At 44.4% G+C, this 20,519-nt stretch overlaps 2 protein-coding genes across 2 annotated transcripts in view; both read left to right on the top strand.

Annotated features, from left to right (window-relative positions):
* Positions 1–20,519, top strand: part of LOC111954292 (sphingosine-1-phosphate transporter MFSD2B-like) — a 425,204-nt gene that overhangs the window by 173,354 nt on the left and 231,331 nt on the right. The window lies entirely within an intron of this gene.
* Positions 1–20,519, top strand: part of LOC111954485 (kelch-like protein 29) — a 147,089-nt gene that overhangs the window by 77,585 nt on the left and 48,985 nt on the right. The window contains 1 exon segment of the mRNA XM_023974263.2: positions 14,660–14,858. Coding sequence (XP_023830031.2) covers positions 14,660–14,858 — 199 coding nt within the window.

A 20,519-nucleotide genomic window follows, 5' to 3' on the forward strand; every position in this document is an offset into this window, starting at 1 on the left:
GCCTTCCTGTGACATCGGGTGGTGTAGGTTGACCTGGAGGGCAGTAGTTTGCCCCGGTGATGCGTTCTGCAGACCTCACTACCCTCTGGAGAGCCTTACGGTTGTGGGCGGAGCAGTTGCCGTACCAGGCGGTGATACAGCCTGACAGGATGCTCTCGATTGTGCATCTATAGAAGTTTGAGTGCTTTTGGTGACAAGCCGAATTTCTTCAGCCTCCTGAGGTTGAAGAGGCGCTGCTGCGCCTTCTTCACACGCTGTCTGTGTGGGTGGACATTCAGTTTGTCCGTGATGTGTACACCGAGGAACTTAACTTTCCACCTTCTCCACTACTGACCCGTCGATGTGGATAGGGGGGTGCTCCCTCTGCTGTTTCCTGAAGTCCACAATCATCTCCTTTGTTTTGTTGACGTTGAGTGTGAGGTTATTTTCCTGACACCACACTCCGAGGGCCGTCACCTTCTCCTGTGCCGTCTCGTCGTTGTTGGTATCAAGCCTACCACTGTAGTGTCATCCGCAACACTGATGATTGAGTTGGAGGCGTGCATGGCCACGCAGTCGTGGGTGAACAGGGAGTTACAGGAGAGGGCTAAGAACGCACCCTTGTGGGGCCCCAGTGTTGAGGATCAGCGGGTGGAGATGTTGTTACCTACCCTCACCCCCTGGGGGCGGCCAGTCAGGAAGTCCAGGACCCAGTTGCACATGTGCAACTGAACGGAGAGTGAATATCAGATATTCACTCTCCGCTGTGTGCCTTGACATTATAGGAGTGGAGCTGTGATGGAGCTCAGGGCCAGTCTCAAATCTAGGGGCCATGTGTGATAGTGAGACTAATGACGCTAGAGAGAGGACGGGAAGGGGGGGAGAGGAGGCCGAGGGGGAGAGGCGGCGGAGGGGGAGAGGCGGCCGAGGGGAGAGGCGGCCGAGGGGAGAGGCGGCCGAGGGGAACGAGGGAGTGGGGGATGGAGAGGAGAACGAGGGGGAGAGGCGGCCGAGGGGGAGAGGCGGCCGAGGGGAAACGAGGGAGTGGGGGATGGAGAGGAGAACGAGGGAGTGGGGGATGGAGGGAGAACGAGGGGGAGAGGCGGCCGAGGGGGAGAGGCGGCCGAGAGGCGGCCGAGGGGAACGAGGGAGTGGGGGATGGAGAGGAGAACGAGGGAGTGGGGGATGGAGGGGAGATTTTCTTCACAAGAGAAACTGACCCCAGTCTAGAGAGCGAGTGGTTGAGTTGACACGCTCTGCTCACCACAAGCTCCTTTTCACCTCCCCTCCCTCCCTCCACACCTCTTTCCGTCCTGCCATTTGGAGAAGGAGAGCAGTGGAATCGCTCCCCCTGAACCTGTGAAATGTTTTAATGGCACGTCAGGACCGATTGTCACAGGGCTTACATACGCTGAGAAGGTCGGAAGGTGGAGGAATGCAACGGCTGGGGGCTGTGTGCGCGCGTGCATAACAGCACGTTGGCGGTGACTGAATAAATAATGTCACTTATTTTTTTATGTTGTCTCAAATATCCGCTAGAATAAAGACCGGGGCTGGACATCACAGTTGGTGTTAATTATGGATTTGTGGAAGACGCACACAATAGAAAGACGCACACAGAAAGGAAAAGAGAGTTTACATGAGTTCAGGAGGCTGTGAATCAGAAACATATTCATCTTCTACTGATCATAGCGCCCAGCTAAATAGTCTCTTTCATGCTAAACCCACTGCTGTAATACCTAGACCAGGGATCATCAACTAGATTCAGCCGGGGGACCATTTCTTTTCCTTAAGCGGATGGTTGGGGGTGCAGGAACATAATTACAAACCATTTGTAGACTGCAAATTGACCTCAAGAAGCCCAAACAGATATGTTTAACTTAACATAATAATTTTAAACCTCCCATTTGTATACGATCACGTCTCTATGTGTGAGAATACTTGAACAGATTTCTTCAATTAAAATCACTTGGGAGCTGATTTCGTTGTGTCCAACAATGAACATGCCACAATTTCTCAAATTATTAGAATTATTTTGCTTTTGCTCAGAGAACTTGGTGCGCCAAATAAAATCTGCGGACCCTATCATTACATTACATGGACAATAGGTCTGAGCTGCTAGTATGGTGTTAGTGGCTAAAATACACTGTTTAAACATTGTCCCATTCATTCCCTCCCCTCCTTACATAAACAGTGGATAGGAGGAGAACGGTGTTCCCTTAGCTCAGGATGCTTTCATACCAAATTGGTTTGGAGGGTTTTCTTTCTCCGAACTCTGATTTTCCGTCCCAATTTACCCCTTTCGGTTCGTTTGGACTGATGGTAACACTATCCGCATTCAGGAGTACACTAAACGCACTGTGGTCTCGGTCCAATTCCATTCATACAGAGGAGTTGTTCGCTGCAGGGTGAGAGTCAGTCTGGACCAAACACAGGAAAATAACCAGATGCGCGCAGTAGTATTGGTTGTTTGACTGCAAGCATTTGATGAAATGCACAGTACCATAACTTAATATCTCTGAAACATTATTTGAGTATCAGCATTGAATTTATGAGCTCATCCGATGCAGATTAGGGGAGATGGGCAGTTCCAGGGATATAGGCTACTGAACATAGCCTATTCACATGAGTTAGAGTGGATATTGTGCGGTTTCCTCACGCATGTTGTTGGAAGACCAAAGCGAAAGTAATGTGAAATTTGGGACAAGTTATGCTTCTTGATAATCATAGATGGATTTAACATGAGCCTTGTTTCCAATAAACAAATTACTTGCTTGAGTACGGAGCTTTTAGGCATTTTAGTTCATTGACATTTGGCAATGTGAAACCAACCGGACCAAATGACAATGTAACAAATAATCAAACTGATTCGAACTATAGCTCAAAACTGTGTGTGAAAACGCCCTCAGTGACGCTGTTGACAGTGAGACCAGTCCTCACTGTTACCCACAGAGGCATTGTGGTACAAACGAAATACACATGCTACCAATTATACCTACTACCCCCCCTCTCCCTGCCAAGACCTCTATAGGCCCTTCGTGTATGGGCCTGAATAGCCCCTCTATTATGCTCTAATAGGATCCCCATGAAATATGTTCTATCTCACCTGGTAGAACAGGCTGACAAAGGAAGGTGATTAATTGGCTCTTTGAGGGGAGGGGGCTAAAAAGCAATAGGGGTGGGCATCCTAATGTGATGTTTAAAAGGACATTTAATGGTGGATTTAGTAGATAAAAAGAGCCTGTCGTTCACTTCACTATGGAAAAAGACCTCAGAGTTCACGCTTCAAAAAATAACAATGGACATCTGACGTTTGCCATTTCAGAACCCACAAATGTATTTCAAAAGTATTTCAAATAAATTGAAAGTTATTTGATTTTATGGTAATACTTCTATAGAGTATCTTTCTCTTAGTGAAGGTCTTTCAAATGTTTCATCTGGTATAGAGAAGAAATGGAAAGAGTAGTTATGTTTCCAAAGCAAATGAAAAGAATGTAGGTTTTTAAGTGGGACTGGAGTAGTGTGCTGCACTTAAATGAAGTGTGCACTTGTATGTTGTAGTGGACTGTACTATACTTGATACAGAAATTAATATCATACCTCTATTGAAATCAGTGATCTGAAGAAACCTCGTTGACCCCATCTGCTTTCTATGATACTGCATTTTATATAAACATTGGAGCACAAAAGAAGTCCACACACACACCTTGCTGTGTAGCAACTGCATGTAGTCCGTATGGGGCTCCCGAGTGGCGCATCGGTCTAAGGTACTGTGTCTCAGTGCTAGTGGTGTCACTACAGACCTTGGTTCGATTCCAGGATGTATTGCAATCGGCCGTGATTGGGAGTCCCATAGGGCGGCGCACAATTGGCCCAGGGGTTGGCCGGGGTAGGCCATCATTTTAAATAAGAATTTGTTCTTAACTTCTCTAGGATAGGTGGGACGGTAGCGTCCCACTTGGCCAAAATCCAGAAAAAATGTAGCGCGCCAAATTCCAATATATTACTATAAAAATCAATCTTTCATGAAATCACACATGAAAGACACCAAATTAAAGCTACACATGTTGTGAATCCAGCCGACATGTCTGATTTCATAAAGGATTTACGGGGAAAGCACACCAAACAATTATGTTAGCTCAGTACATAGCCACAGAAAAACACAGCCATTTTCCCAGCAAAAGTAGTAATAGTAGTAACAAAACCCAGAAATATAGATAAAATGAATCACTAACCTTTGAACATCTTCATCAGATGACACTCATAGGACATCATGTTACACAATACATTTATGTTTTGTTCGATAATGTGCATATTTATATCCACAAATCTCGGTTTACATTGGCGCCAAATATCTGGAGTAATTACAGAGCCACGTAAAATAACAGAAATACTCATCATAAACTTTGATGAAAGATATATGTTTTACATATAATTAAAGATACACTTGTTCTTAATGCAACCGCTGTGTCAGATTTCAAAAAAACTTTACGTAAAAAGCACACCATGCAATAATCTGAGATGGCGCTCAGATGTAACAACATTTCTCTGCCATGTTGGAGTCAACAGAAATACGAAATTACATCATAAATATTCCCTTACCTTTGATTGTCTTCATCAGAATGCAGTGCCAGGAATCCTAGTTCCACAATAAATCGTTGTTTTGTTCGATAATGTCCATTACTTATGTACAATTAGCTAATGTTGCTAGCATGTGTAGTACACGTGTCCAAACGCTCGCGGTAGATGCAGGAAAACGTCGAACGAAAACTTCAAAAGTTATATTCCAGGTCGAATAAACTGGTCAAATTTAGTAGAGAATCAATCTTCAGGATGTTGTTATTTATATTGAATAACGTTCCAACCTGGAGAATTCTTTCATGTCTGTATAAGTAATGGAACGCAAGGCGACAACATGAGGAGAGCGCGTGACCAAGAACTGGCAATCTGCCAGACCACTGACTCATTCCCCTCCCATCCGGTCCCACAACACAGCATAAACTTCATTCCACGTTCTACTGACTGTTGACATCTAGTGGAGGCGTATGGCGTATGACGTGCAAACAGATCCATATATTACAGGGAATTGAATAGGCGATGACTTTAACAAACAAGAATTTTCACTTCCTGTTTGGCTCTTTTCTCAGGTTTTTGCCTGCCATATGAGTTCTGTTATACTCACAGACATCATTCAAACAGTTTTAGAAACTTCAGAGTGTTTTCTATCCAATAGTAATAATAATATGCATATATTAGCATCTGGGACAGAGTATGAGGCAGTTCACTATGGGCACGCAATTCATCCAAAAGTGAAAATGCTGCCCCCTATATCAAAGAAGTTAACTGACTTGCCTCGTTAAATACAAATAAATATAGTATTTTGTTTAGGGTTGAGGATCATGGAATTTTGGATGACTGTATTTGGCCAGTCAAATGACTGCGGTCTCTGTAATAATAAACGCTCGACTAGCAATAAAACATGTATTTTTTAAGATGCACATTTTATCCTCTCCTTTGGGCTTGACTGCATGTGCTGCCATAGAAATAGAATGATTAGGGCGTCCCGATTTAAAGTCAAGGATGGTGTAGTGGGTGGACTGGCAGCCATTGTGAGTGTACCCATAGGAGCAAAGCAGGAAGAGTACAATATCAATTAACATCATTTGAATGAACATTCTTTATTACCATAGAATAATTTCTATCACAATACCAGGCAGCCATTGCGGGTGTACCCATGAGTTTACCAGTCAAATTGCCACGGTTGGAGGTTACGAGCTTGTTCTAATCATTACATTTCTATATGGGCTGCTGCTGCTTTGTGGGCGTTGCCTAGGTAAGCGAAGACTCATTTGCTAGTTTCTTGTTTCAGAGACAGTTTCAGCTCGTTAAGAGGCCATGTTACCGTAGAAACGGACTAAACTACACGGATGCCCAGCTGTCCCATCTTGAGTAAGACTGTTCGTAAAAAAATATATATATAAACTGAACAAAAATATAAACGCAACATACAACAATTAGTTAAATAAAGATTAAATAAAGGTGTAAAAAAACTTGATATCGGCCTTAATTAATCGGCCATTCCAATTAATCGGTCGACCTCTAATAAACACACACACACACACACACACACACACACACACACACACACACACACACACACACACACACAGTTCCAGTCACCGGTTGACACAACTACTCATTCTAAGGTTTTTCTTTATTTTTACTATTTTCTACATTGTAGAATAATAGAGAAGATATCAAAACTATGAAATAACACACATGGAATCATGTAGTAACCAAGAAAGGGTTTAACAAATCAAAATATATTTGACTTTCTTCATAGTAGCCACCCTTTGCCGTGATGACAGCTTTGCACACTCTTGCCATTCTTGAAACAGCTTCATGAGGTAACCACCTGGAATGCATTTCAATGAACAGGTGTGCCTTGTTGAATTTCATTCGTTAATGCGTTTGAGCCAGTCAGTTGTGTTGTGACAAGGTAGGGGTGGGTTACAAAAGATAGCCCTTTTTGGTAAAAGACCAAGTCCATATTATGACAAGAACAGCTCAAATCAGCAAAGAGAAACGACCGTCCATCATTACTTTGAGACATGAAGGTCAGTCAATACGCAACATTACAAGAAATGTAAAAGTTTCTTCAAGTGCAGTCGCAAAAACTATCAAGCGCTATGTTGAAACTGACTATCATGAGGACCATCACAGGAAAGGATGACCCAGACTCAACATCAACTGTTCTAAGGGGAGTGCGTGAAATCAGGCATTCATGGTCGAATTGCTGCAAAGAAACCACTACTGAAGGACACCAATAAGAAGAAGAGACTTGCTTGGGCCAAGAAACACAAGCAATGGACATTAGACCGGTGGAAATCTGTCCTTTGGTCTGATGAGTCCAAATTTAGATTTTTGGTTCCATCCGCTGTGTCTTTGTGAGACGCAGAGTAGGTGAACGGATGATCTCCGCATGTGTGGTTCCCACCGTGAAGCATGGAGGAGGAGGTGTGGGGCTGCTTTGCTGGTGACACTGTGATTTTCTTGATAATTCAAGGCACACTTGACCAGCATGGCTACCACAGCATTCTGCAGTGATACACCATCCCATCTGGTCTGGGCTTAGTGGGATTATCATTTGTTTTTCAACAGGACAATGACCCAACACACCTCCAGGCTGTGTAAGGGCTATTTGACCGAAAAGGAGAGCGATGGAGTGCTGCATCAGATGACCTGGCCTCCACAATCACCCGACTTCAACCACAGAGTGGAGGAAAAGCAGCCAACAAGTGCTCAGCATATGTGGAAACTCCTTTAGACTGTTGGAAATGCATTCCAGGTGAAGTTGGTTCAGAGAATGTGAAGCGTGTGCAAAGCTGTCAAGGCAAAGGGTGGCTACTTTGAAGAATCTCAAATATAAATATATTTTAACACTTTTTTGGTTACTACATGATTCCATATGTTATTTTTACAATTCTACAATTTAGAAAATAGTAAAAAATAAAAACCCTTGTATGAGTTGGTGTCAAACATTTGACTGGTAGTGTGTATAAATATACACTGCTCAAAAAAATAAAGGGAACACTTAAACAACACAATGTAACTCCAAGTCAATCACACTTCTGTGAAATCAAACTGTCCACTTAGGAAGCAACACTGATTGACAATAAATTTCACATGCTGTTGTGCAATTGGAATAGACAACAGGAGGAAATTATAGGCAATTAGCAAACACCAATAAGAGTGCTTCTGCAGGTGGTGACCACAGACCACTTCTCAGTTCTATGCTTCCTGGCTGATGTTTTGGTCACTTTTGAATGCTGGCGGTGCTTCACTCTAGTGGTAGCATGAGACGGAGTCTACAACCCACACAAGTGGCTCAGGTAGTGGCAGCTCATCCAGGATGGCACATCAATGCGAGCTGTGGCAAAAAGGTTTGCTGTGTCTGTCAGCGTAGTGTCCAGAGCATGGAGGCGCTAACAGGAGACAGGCCAGTACATCAGGAGACGTGGAGGAGGCCGTAGGAGGGCAACAACCCAGCAGCAGGACGCTACCTCCGCCTTTGTGCAAGGAGGTGAACTGCCAGAGCCCTGCAAAATGACCTCCAGCAGGCCACAAATGTGCATGTGTCAGCATATGGTCTCACAAGGGGTCTGAGGATCTCATCTCGGTACCTAATGGCAGTCAGGCTACCTCTGGCGAGCACATGGAGGGCTGTGCGGCCACCAAAAGAAATGCCACCCCACACCATGAATGACCCATCGCCAAACCGGTCATGCTGGAGGATGTTGCAGGCAGCAGAACGTTCTCCACGGCGTGTCCAGACTCTCAAATCTGTCACATGTGCTCATGTGCTCAGTGTGAACCTGCTTTCATCTGTGAAGAGCAAGGGCGCCAGTGGCGATTTGCCAATCTTGGTGTTCTCTGGCAAATGCCAAACGTCCTGCAGCGTGTTGGGCTGTAAGCACAACCACCTGTGGACGTCGGGCCCTCATACCACCCTCATGGAGTCTGTTTCTGACCGTTTGAGCAGACACATGCACATGTGTGGCCTGCTGGAGGTCATTTTGCAGGGCTGGCAGTGCACCTCCTTGCACAAAGGCGGAGGTAGCGGTCCTGCTGCTGGGTTGTTGCCCTCCTACGGCCTCCTCCACGTCTCCTGATGTACTGGCCTGTCTCCTGGTAGCGCCTCCATGCTCTGGACACTACGCTGACAGACACAGCAAACCTTTTTGCCACAGCTCGCATTGATGTGCCATCCTGGATGAACTGCACTACCTGAGCCACTTGTGTGGGTTGTAGACTCCGTCTCATGCTACCACTAGAGTGAGAGCACGCCAGCATTCAAAAGTGACCAAAACATTAGCCAGGAAGCATAGGAACTGAGAAGTGGTCTGTAGTCACCACCTGCAGAATCACTCCTTTTTTGGGGGTGTCTTGCTAATTGCCTATAATTTTCACCTTTTGTCTATTCCATTTGCACAACAGCATGTGAAATTTATTGTCAATCAGTGTTGCTTCCTAAGTGGACAGTTTGATTTCACAGAAGTGTGATTGACTTGGAGTTACATTGTGTTGTTTAAGTGTTCCCTTTATTTTTTTGAGCAGTGTATATATATATATATATATATAGACAGTTATTTTAGTGTATTGACAGCCTTTATCCATAACTGTTGGTTATATGGTAATTGTGCCAGCCCGTGTTCACCAGACATACCAAATCGTGCTTCAACAAATAACTATTTTTACATAGCCAGATCAACACACACAGAGCCATAAGTCCTCTCTACATAGATGGTTAGGAAAATGGCACATTTAAAATGACTATGGGTGGGTGACCTACTTACTGCGTTATTGCGTGAAGCCATGCTGAAAATGCCCCCAAGAGAGCAGAACAGCTATGTCTGCGTGTGAACTGCCTGAGCCCCTGCCTCCATCCATAACCTCTATGCCTCTGCCTCGCCTCATCCCTCCATCACACATCCACATCACTAACCTGAGGGGGAGAAAAACACACGCGCGAACACACACCATGAGCCCTATAAACGGTCGTTGGTCCGGGTGAGTTAGCGCTCTGAAGCTAAGCGTGCTAGTAAACTCCAACCCCATAGGCTAAACACACACACACACACACACACACACACACACACACATCATCCCTTTCTGCTGTGTGTGTGCTGTTCTCTCTGTTCAGTGAAGGACAGTGAATAAATATGAGCGTGCGTGTATCATTTGTATCTGAAGACCGCGTGACACACCAACACACAAAGTTGTAAGTGGCCTGTGTTCCGGCAGAGATAGAAGGACCTGAGCCCTAGGACCATGGCTCAGGACGACCTGGCATGATGACTCCTTGCTGTCCCCAGTCCACCTGGCCGTGCTGCTGCTCCAGTTTCAACTGTTCTGCCTGCGGCTATGGAACCCTGACCTGTTCACCGTACGTGCTACCTGTCCCAGACCTGCTGTTTTCAACTCTAGAGACCGCAGGAGCGGTAGAGATACTCTTAATGATCGGCTATGAAAAGCCAACTGACATTTACTGCTGAGTTGCTGCACCCTCGACAACTACTGTGATCATTATTATTTGACCATGCTGGTCATTTATGAACATCTTGGCCATGTTCTGTTATAATCTCCACCCGGCACAGCCAGAAGAGGCCTGGCCACCCCTCATAGCCTGGTTCCTCTCTAGGTTTCTTTCTAGGTTTTGGGCTTTCTAGGGAGTTTTTCCTAGCCACCGTGCTTCTACACCTGCATTTCTTGCTGTTTGGGGTTTTAGGCTGGGTTTCTGTACAGCACTTTGAGATATCAGCTGATGTACGAAGAGCTATATAAATACATTTGATTTGATAATCTGTCTGATGTCTCAGATCAGTCAGACTGCAGTTGAGAGCTAGTCGACACACAGAAAATAGTTTCCCTCGACTATTGTCAGTGGGTACCAAGGGGAATGACGTTGTTCGTTTGTGACAGACCAATTTTGCATACTGTCTTTTCTTTAGATACAGAATAATATTGTATTCAGATGTGTGTATGTTGTGGATGCATTGTCTTTGTACTTTTAGTGAGTGCCTCTGCTCCTCTGTGAGTGTGTGTGAGATCAGTGTAGAGAGAGAGGAAAGTGTGAGATATATGCTCTCTCGCATGTCAAAGTGCTGTATGGGCTGCATATTGAATGTGGTGTGTGTGTACACATTTGAGCTGGTGTGTGTGTGCACATTTGAGCTGGTGTGTGTGTGCACATTTGAGCTGGGGTGTGTGTGCACATTTGAGCTGGGGTGTGTGCACATTTGAGCTGGGGTGTGTGTGCACATTTGAGCTGGTGTGTGTGTGCACATTTGAGCTGGTGTGTGTGTACACATTTGAGCTGGTGTGTGTGTGCACATTTGAGCTGGTGTGTGTGTGCACATTTGAGCTGGTGTGTGTGTGCACATTTGAGCTGGTGTGTGTGTACTAGAGGTCGACCGATTTATCGGAATGGACGATTAATTAGGGCCGATTTCAAGGTTTCATAACAATCGGAAATCGGTATTTTTGGACACCTTTATTTAACTAGGCAAGTAAGTTAAGAACACATTCTTATTTTTCAATGACGGCCTAGGAACGGTGGGTTAACTGCCTTTTTCAGGGGTAGAATTACAGATTTGTACCTTGTCAGCTCGGGGGATTCAATCTTGCAACCTTACAGTTAACTAGTCCAACGCTCTAACCACCTGCTTACATTGCACTCCACGAGGAGCCTGCCTGTTACGCGAATGCAGTAGAAGCCAAGGTAAGTTGCTAGCTAGCATTAAACTTATCTTATAAAAAACAATCATAATCACTAGTTAACTACACAGGGTTGATGATATTACGAGTTTATCTAGCGTGTCCTGCGTTGCATATAATCGATGCGGTGCGTATTCCCGAAAAAGGACTGTCTTGCTCCAATGTGTACCTAACCATAAACATCAATGCCTTTCTTAAAATCAATACACAAGTATATAATTTTAAACCTGCATATTTAGTTAATATTGCGAACTCTGTGAAGACTATTTCTTCCTAACAAAGACAGCCAACTTCGCCAAACGGGGGATGATTTAACAAAAGCGTATTTGCAAAAATAGCACAATCGTTGCACGACTGTACCTAACCATAAACATCAATGCCTTTCTTAAAATCAATACACAGAAGTATATATTTTTAAATCTGCATATTTTGCTAAAATAAATCCAGGTTAGCAGGCAATATTAACCAGATGAAATTGTGTCACTTCTCTTGCGTTCATTGCACGCAGAGTCAGTGTATATGCAACAGTTTGGGCCGCCTAATTTGCCAGAATTGTACGTAATTATGACATAACATTGAAGGTTGTGCAATGTAACAGGAATATTTAGACTTATGGATGCCACCCGTTAGATAAAATACGGTTCCGTATTTCACTGAAAGAATAAACTTCTTTTTTTCGAGATAATAGTTTCCGGATTCGACCATATGAATGACCTATGGCTCGTATTTCTGTGTGTTATTATGTTATAACTAAGTCTATGATTTGATAGAGCAGTCTGACTGAGCGATGGTAGGCACCAGCAGGCTCGTAAGCATTCATTCAAACAGCACTTTCGTGCGTTTTGCCAGCAGCTCGTCGCTGTGCTTTAAGCATTGAGCTGTTTATGACTTCAAGCCTATCAACTCCCGAGATTAGGCTGGTGTAACCGGTGTGAAATGGCTAGCTAGTTAGCGGGGTGCGCGCTAATAGTGTTTCAAACGTCACTCGCTCTGAGACTTGGAGTGGTTGTTCCCCTTGCTCTGCATGGGTAACGCTGCTTCGAGGGTGGCTGTTGTCGTTGTGTTCCTGGTTCGAGCCCAGGTAGGAGCGAGGAGAGGGATGGAAGCTATACTGTTACACTGGCAATACTAAAGTGCCTATAAGAACATCCAATAGTCAAAGGTATATGAAATACAAATCGTATAGAGAGAAATAGTCCTATAATTCCTATAATAACTACAACCTAAAACTTCTTACCTGGGAATATTGAAGACTCCTGTTAAAAGGAACCACCAGCTTTCATATGTTCTCATGTTCTGAGCAAGGAGCTTAAACGTTAGCTTTCTTACATAGCACATATTGCACTTATTTTCTTCTCCAACACTTTGTTTTTGCATTATTTAAACCAAATTGAACATGTTTCATTATTTATTTGAGGCTAAATTGATTTTATTGATGTATTGTATTAAGTTAAAATAAGTGTTCATTCAGTATTGTTGCAATTGTCATTATTACAAATAAATAAAAATATCGTCCGATTAATCGGTATCGCCTTTTTTGATCCTCCAATTATTGGTATCGGCGTTGAAAAATCATAATCGGGTGACCTCTAGTGGAGATGATGTAGTAAATTATTCCTTGCCCACGAACATTCGACCATCCATCAGAGATTATTGCAATCCAGTCTGCTTTCTCTATGATTTGCTTGACCTTCACTTGAACTCTGCATCCAGCAAATGAGTAGATAAAGCATGTCTTGTTGGAGGGGGTGTATGCTGAGCAAAGAACATTCAGAAATCTCTTCCAATAGACATTGCCTGTGAGCATCAGAGGTGAACCAGTTGCAATCACAGCTCGAGCAAGACATTCATCAGCATTTCTCTGACGACGTTCCTCCATTGTGTCAAAAAAACTTCTGATTCCAGGAGGACCATGAGCTGTTGCTACCGATAATGTGTCTGATTCAACATTTTGAATAGAAGTAGAGGGACTTTTATCAGAGGTTGCTTGTTGTAAGCGCTGAAGGAACTTTATACACTTGGCCAGATGATTTTGCATCTTTGTTGCATTCTTCACACATGATTTGGCACAGTATTTGCAAATGTACATAGCGTTTCCTTCTACATTAGCTGCAGTGAAATGTCTCCATACATCAGATAGTGCCCGTGGCATTTTCGTGTAAAGATTAGAAAAAAATGAGTAAATAAGCCTCCAATATAATTCCATGTACAGATAAGTAGTTAAGCAGTTAGATTAAACAACACCTTTGTAAGATAAATGTTTTAAAATGAAACATGTATGGAAACAGGTGAATTAACACTCCTCAGTTAGCAGGCTCAAGCAAGCTAAAACCCACATGGTAGCAAATACTAACTAGCAGAAATTGTTAACAAGTTAGAAACGATTTAAACATGCTTTGCTGTAGGCTACTATTTACTGCTTCACAAAAAATAATGTATATCATATAAAATATATTCACCCCACCCAGTTTTGTAATCAAAACTTACCAGAAAGCATGTAGTCCTTGGCTCAGACAGTATATTGGTGTGGGCTCAAAAGCATCTCATTAGTGTGCAAGATCTTGAGAATCAGCTGTACCTATGATGGAAGAATGCACTGTGCATGCAGAGGGTTGCAATTCCATTGAATTGGGGATAGTTTAACTAAAATATGCCACAAGACCTTGAATTTCCTTGTGTATCAAACAAAAAAAGGTTCACTGTTATAAGCTAACTTTTTTGAGGAATTTAAGCAAAATTCCCATTGAAAGAGCGAGTGAGACAGTGACAGCGGAGGGCCAGGGGGAGTGGCAGCAGAGAAATACTCTTCTCAGGTGTGTAGGTGTACCGTTCTTTGCCATTAGTGATCACGTTAATGCATGCATCATTCAGAGGTCACCTCTCTCTCACACACACACACACACACACACACTATTGTTCACAGCTGTTCCATAGCCACTTAGCTGCGCTCTGAGTCACTTAGATGATTGAATACACCTCTGTCAGACACACACACATCACTTAAGCACTGTACTCAGCTAAAAACATGTTAAATAGAACTACATGGGCTGCAGCCTAGTTACCCAGACTAATTTTCTTTCTTTGCACATTAAATACCAGTGGTTGATATTGAGTCTTGTGTGTTCATATTTGCCATTGTGGTGTTGCCGGAGATGGACATGAAAGTAGTCCGTGGCTGGTAGCACAGTCTTTCATATTTGGGTTTGTTTATTCGTTGCTAATCTAACAGTTACTTGGGGTTTTCCAAGAGTTCTATCGCTTTACTGCTGTAGAATATTTTCTCCCTTTAAGTAGTCAATTGACTCTCTCCTTCCCCGCTCCAATCCTTCACCCCTTTATCTCCCCCGCACCTCACTCCTTTATCTTCCCCGCACCTCACCCATCTCTTCTCTCTCTCCTGCAGCATGTATCAGAGTTGTTAGCGGTGGTGCGTCTTCCCTTCATCCACCCGTCTTACCTGCTGAACGTTGTGGATAACGAGGACTTAATAAAGACGTCGGAGGCGTGTCGAGACCTGGTCAACGAGGCCAAGAGGTATCACATGTTACCTCACGCCAGACAGGAGATGCAGACACCTAGGACACGACCACGGCTATCTGCAGGTAGGTGTACACACACACACACACACACACAGTTTAAATAGTGTATTTGAATCCACAAATCGCATTGCAGTCGAAGGATTCTAATATTTCATAGGTCATGGAAATATGGTTACAGAAAGCACCTTGTCCATACAGCCGTTTGACAGCTGACACAGAGCAGTACCTTGCTAGCTGGTTTGCATTTGTCCTCTGCAGGTCTGCAGTCTGAAGGCCACGTACTGTCAGTATGTAAATGGCCGAGACTTCCAAATATCAGCAAACAAGTTTGCACTGATAACCAATGCAGTTCAGGCATGACACGAAGGGCTGGTATTTCAGAAACTTGTCAGAAAAGGCCTGCTCCATGTAGGAGTCAAAAGAGCAGTCCACTTCCAAAATGAGCTCTTCCTTCTGGCCTCCCCCCACAACAATATCTGGCAGATTTGGTATTAGGGCTGGGCGATATGGCTAAAATATCATATAGCAATATTTTTCACATTTGATGGAATTTTGATATTTAATTACCAAAGTTCTAAATATGCTTTTACTATAAATCTTCGTACTTCAGGACTTTAAGCTTGGCATCAGATATATGTAAAGGATTTCAATGGTCTTTCTCTATTCTAATTGTTTTGTTGTTCAATCTAACTTCAACCCAAAATCATTTTAAGCATTTTTGTATATTTCTGCATTTCCTGCACTTTTGTTGTAATTTCCACACTGCCACGTAGGGCTGCACAATAGATATGGGCAAACATTCTAGGCCTAGTGTATTGGTGTTGCAATTATTGAAATAGAATAATTATTGTAGTTCAATAGTTTGAATATATTGGGCAGCTTGAATATGTTTGACATGACAAATTAATAAGCCAGGGAGGAATCATTGTGACTGGTCAGGATCCAAAGTGTTTGTTATTTTTTCCAAGGGGAATTTACATGAGATGTTTTCTCATATAGCCAGCTAGTTAGCTCTCTAGCTAACGTATTCATGCTTATTCTAGTCCCCTCTGATTTTAGAAGATACTGTTGCACGAACAACATGCTGATCTAGGCCTATGCCAGCACTGGTATCAGGCTGTATTAGCTGGCTACATTTGCTCTGACTGATTTACATTTAGCTAGTTAACTAGCGATTAGCATTATCTAAAATAAGGTATACCTCCCAGCCCTATTTGGTATACAAAAACATTAACATTAAACCAGCCTCCTCTGACAAAGAATGCTTGTGAATATGCACTGATGGTGGTACTGTCTCTCACCATCTATCAGGTTGAGGCGTTCATGTCCTGCTATGTATAAGTCCATCTATGAACGGCAACCATTAGCAACATGTGAATAGGACTCGATTACATGCGACTCTCTCACACACACACACACACACACACACACACACACACACACACACACACACACACACACACACACACACACACACACACACACACACACACACACACACACACACACACACAAGCTGTCACATGCATGCCAGGACATGCGATGGAGAAGGAGCAATAAAGATAAACTGAAATTGATATTTGTGCCATGAGATGGAAGAGAAGGACATTTTACCCAAGATTAAATTATTTGATCGCATAAAAAATATGTATGTATTGGTTTCCCAAAATCAAACAGAGTTTGGGTTGTGTGTGAGCCAAGCACAGACCGATTTACTATGAAATCTTTGGATGGCTTACCATAAGTGTTTCTGGGCTGAGGAACTCAGGGTGCTTTTACAGTAGGCCCAACACATAAACATATATTAGGGCATTCTAAACACCAACTGCTGTCCAGACATTTCTCTTATTCCAGCCAGCCAACTGTTCACTTCACTTCCAACCATTCAGGCAGTCCCATTCAATTTGTTTACATCATTAAATCAGATATTTATGGAAATAAGTAGCCCTGGACGGACGAAAAGTAAATTGCTTTTGGCCGTTAGATTTTCCTGCCGTTCTGCCACGTCTCTCTCTGGTCCCTCCTCAATAAAGAGCTGTCTAATTACTGTGAGTGTGTGTGGTGTGTGTGTGTGCCTGCGTGAAACTTATTAGAGCTTAACACCGACAGCAGGAATAACACATTTTCTGCTTGGTGGAGTTAAGGTAATTGCTAAACAAATGTCACTTTGTGGTGTGGACAGTTTACAAGCCTGCCTTCTCCATTCTGCTCAAGGTGTGCACACACTCATCGGTAAATGGAAAGTAAATGGTGTTAGTTTAATGGTTTGTATTTAATTGCAGAGTGGTGTTAACTACTAGCCAATAAAGTATTATTCGTCTGACTTTGTAAAAAACCCTCTACCTCTCTCTCATCTGAGGTCAGAACTGTCTCCAAGAATGCCTCCCAAATGGTTCCCTTGTCCACACGTGCCCTGGTGAAAGTAGTGCACTATATAAGGAATGGGGTACCATTCGGGAACACAGCCTAGAATGTAGGGTTCTGGTCAGGCTTGGCCCCTGGTTAGTGTGAGATTGAGTATGGTGTTGGACTGGCCATCTGGTCATCTGTCTGACTGGGTCTGAGATGCACAGCAGGGCCCGGTCAGATGGACAGGGAGGCTGGGAGAGGCTGCCTCGAGATAAAGGTCACTTACTCCTAATGGTGAGGAGTACTTTTGGGGTTTTGTATAGCTAATTCAAATAACCAACTCACCAAGCTTTGATTATTTGAATCAGCTGTGCAAAATCCAAAACATGCACCCAGGGAGAGGCCGCAGGACTGAGTTTGGAAAACCTGCTCTAGATAAGATCACTTACTGCTGATGGTGAACAGGAGGAGGAGGAAGAGATAGTGGATGGGGAAAGATATGGAGGGAGAGAAGGAATGACATTTTTCTTTAATAAGAATTGAGGGAATGTGGTGTCGGAGCTTATGCACAGGCTGGTGTAAATGTGAGCACGTATAGCCGGAGCACCACCTGAGCTGGTAAATGTGAGCACGTATAGCCGGAGCCCCACCTGAGCTGGTAAATGTGAGCACGTATAGCCGGAGCACCACCTGAGCTGGTAAATGTGAGCACGTATAGCCGGAGCACCACCTGAGCTGGTAAATGGAGCACGTATAGCACGGAGCCCACCGGAGCAGGTAAATGTGAGACGTAAGACGGCATACCACCTGAGACTGGTAAAAGGTGAGCACGTTAGCACGAGCACCACCTGAGGTAAATGTTGGCACGACGGAGACCACCTAGCTGGTAATGTGAGCACGTATAGCCGGAGCACCACCTGAGCTGGTAAATGTGAGCACGTATAGCCGGAGCACCACCTGAGCTGGTAAATGTGAGCACGTATAGCCGGAGCACCACCTGAGCTGGTAAATGTGAGCACAATATAGACGGAGCACCACCTGAGCTGGTAAATGTGAGCAGTATAGACGGAGCACCACCTGAGCGGTAAATGTGAGCACGTAGACGGAGTACCACCTGAGCTGGTAAATGTGAGCACGTATAGACGGAGCACCACCTGAGCGGTAAATGTGAGCACGTAGACGGAGTACCACCTGAGCTGGTAAATGTGAGCACGTATAGACGGAGCACCACCTGAGCTGGTAAATGTGAGCACGTATAGCCGGAGCACCACCTGAGCTGGTAATGTGAGCACGTATAGCCGGAGCACCACCTGAGCTGGAAATGTGAGCACGTATAGCCGGAGACCACCTGAGGGTAAGTGGAGCCATAGCGGAGCCCACCTGAGCTGGGAAATGTGAGCACATATGACGGAGCACCACCTGAGCTGGTAAATGTGAGCACGTGATAGCCGGAGCACCACCTGAGCTGGTAAATGTGAGCACGTTAGACGGAGACCACCTGAGCTGGTAAATGTGAGCACGTATAGACGGAGCCACCTGAGCTTGTAAATGTGAGCACGTTAGACGGAGACCACCTGAGCTGGTAAATGTGAGCACGTTAGCCGGAGCACCACCTGACTGGTAAATGTGAGCACGTATAGCAGACCACCTGAGCGGTAATGTGAGCACGTAGACGGAGCCACCTGAGTGGTAAATGTTGAGCACGTATAGCGGAGCACCACCTGAGCTGGTAAATGGTTGAGCGAGCGTATGAGGTGACACCACCTGAAGCTGGTAAATGTGAGCGGCGTATAGACGGAGCACCACCTGAGCTTTAATGTGTGACCTGTATAGACGGAGGCACCCACCTGAGCTGGTAAATGTGAGCACGTATAGCCGGAGCACCACCTGAGCTGGTAAATGTGAGCACGTATAGACGGAGCACCACCTGAGCTGGTAAATGTGAGCGCGTATAGACGGAGCACCACCTGAGCTGGTAAATGTGAGCACGTATAGACGGGAGTACCACCTGAGCTGGTAAATGTGAGCACATATAGACGGAGTACCACCTGAGCTGGTAAATGTGAGCGCGTATAGCCGGAGCACCACCTGAGCTGGGAAGATAAGTCTCAAGCGGAAAAAGAAAGAGAAACGGCGTGAAACCCTTCTTGCCGTGCGCACTCAATCTGTGTGTCTGTAGACCTATCTCCCTGCCAGCTGTCTCTGGTGTCACAGCAGGAGACCACCAGCTACTCTCTCTCATCCCTTCTCCCCCTCTACTTCCACTCTTTTACGTCACCACCTCCTAATCTTTTTTTCCCCTTAATTTTCCTCCTCTACCTCTTCAAACAATTCTTAAACCTCCTCTTCCATCTTTTCCTCGTGTTCCTCTCTCGACTACATCAGGTCACGTAACTGTCTGATACACCTGCTAAAGAATCTTGATATAAACTCTGCTGTATAAGATGGCCTACCTAAGCCGCCTCTGCGTGCTTATGGGAGTGTTTAGTACAGTGTTGACTCATAATGACCCACTCACACATCATTCAGGTGATTCTCCGCTGCTAATTGGAGACCGTATATGCATGTTATCTTTCATTAGGTATTCTGAGGAATTGAGGGATTACTTTGTGAATTACATCAGAAGCTAGTGCTGTGCTGAAAGTTCATTGGGTGGATTGCATTACACACACACACACACACACACGCACGCACGTCAGGCCCCTTCCTCACAGCAATGTTCAATGTATCCCCAGTAAGGAAAGGCTATAGCCAAACTGTTAACTTAGCTCAGCCAAGTGTACTAACATAAATGAGCTGTAATGACAAACACTACACACCACAGTGCTTGGGCCAAGCTATATGTGCATTATCTACATGCCACAGTGATGCTCTACCACATGCAGACATATATACAGGTTAGAGCAGGAGGGAGGTCTGAAATAAAATCTTACCTCTGACCATTTGCACTGATCAAGTTCACCTGCCGCAAGCCCAGCATCTACATAAGAAATGATGAAACAGACACAGCACCAGCGAGAGAGCCCACAAACTGCATAGCAGCAGGCCTGGAAGGGTCAAACACAGACGTCTATCACAGTTTAGACTCCTGTAGCTCCAGTCATGGGTTTGAAGCCTTATGGTGCGTTTGGTTGGAGAGGCCAGCGGCGGCTTTGAACTGTAGTAGACCTCCAGTTGAGCCTGATGAATCAGTAGTCAAATAGTCAACATCTTCAAATGCACCAACAAACTCAATTGGAAATGGAGCTAAAGGGTGAATATAAACCAGGGATGGCCAACTCTCCACCTGGAAAGAGATTTAGCTAAAGGGTGAATATAAACCAGGGATGGCCAACCCTCCGCCTGGAAAGAGATTTAGCTAAAGGGTGAATATAA

This window comes from Salvelinus sp. IW2-2015, linkage group LG28, assembly GCF_002910315.2.
Source record: "Salvelinus sp. IW2-2015 linkage group LG28, ASM291031v2, whole genome shotgun sequence".
Taxonomy (NCBI): Eukaryota; Metazoa; Chordata; class Actinopteri; order Salmoniformes; family Salmonidae; genus Salvelinus; species Salvelinus sp. IW2-2015.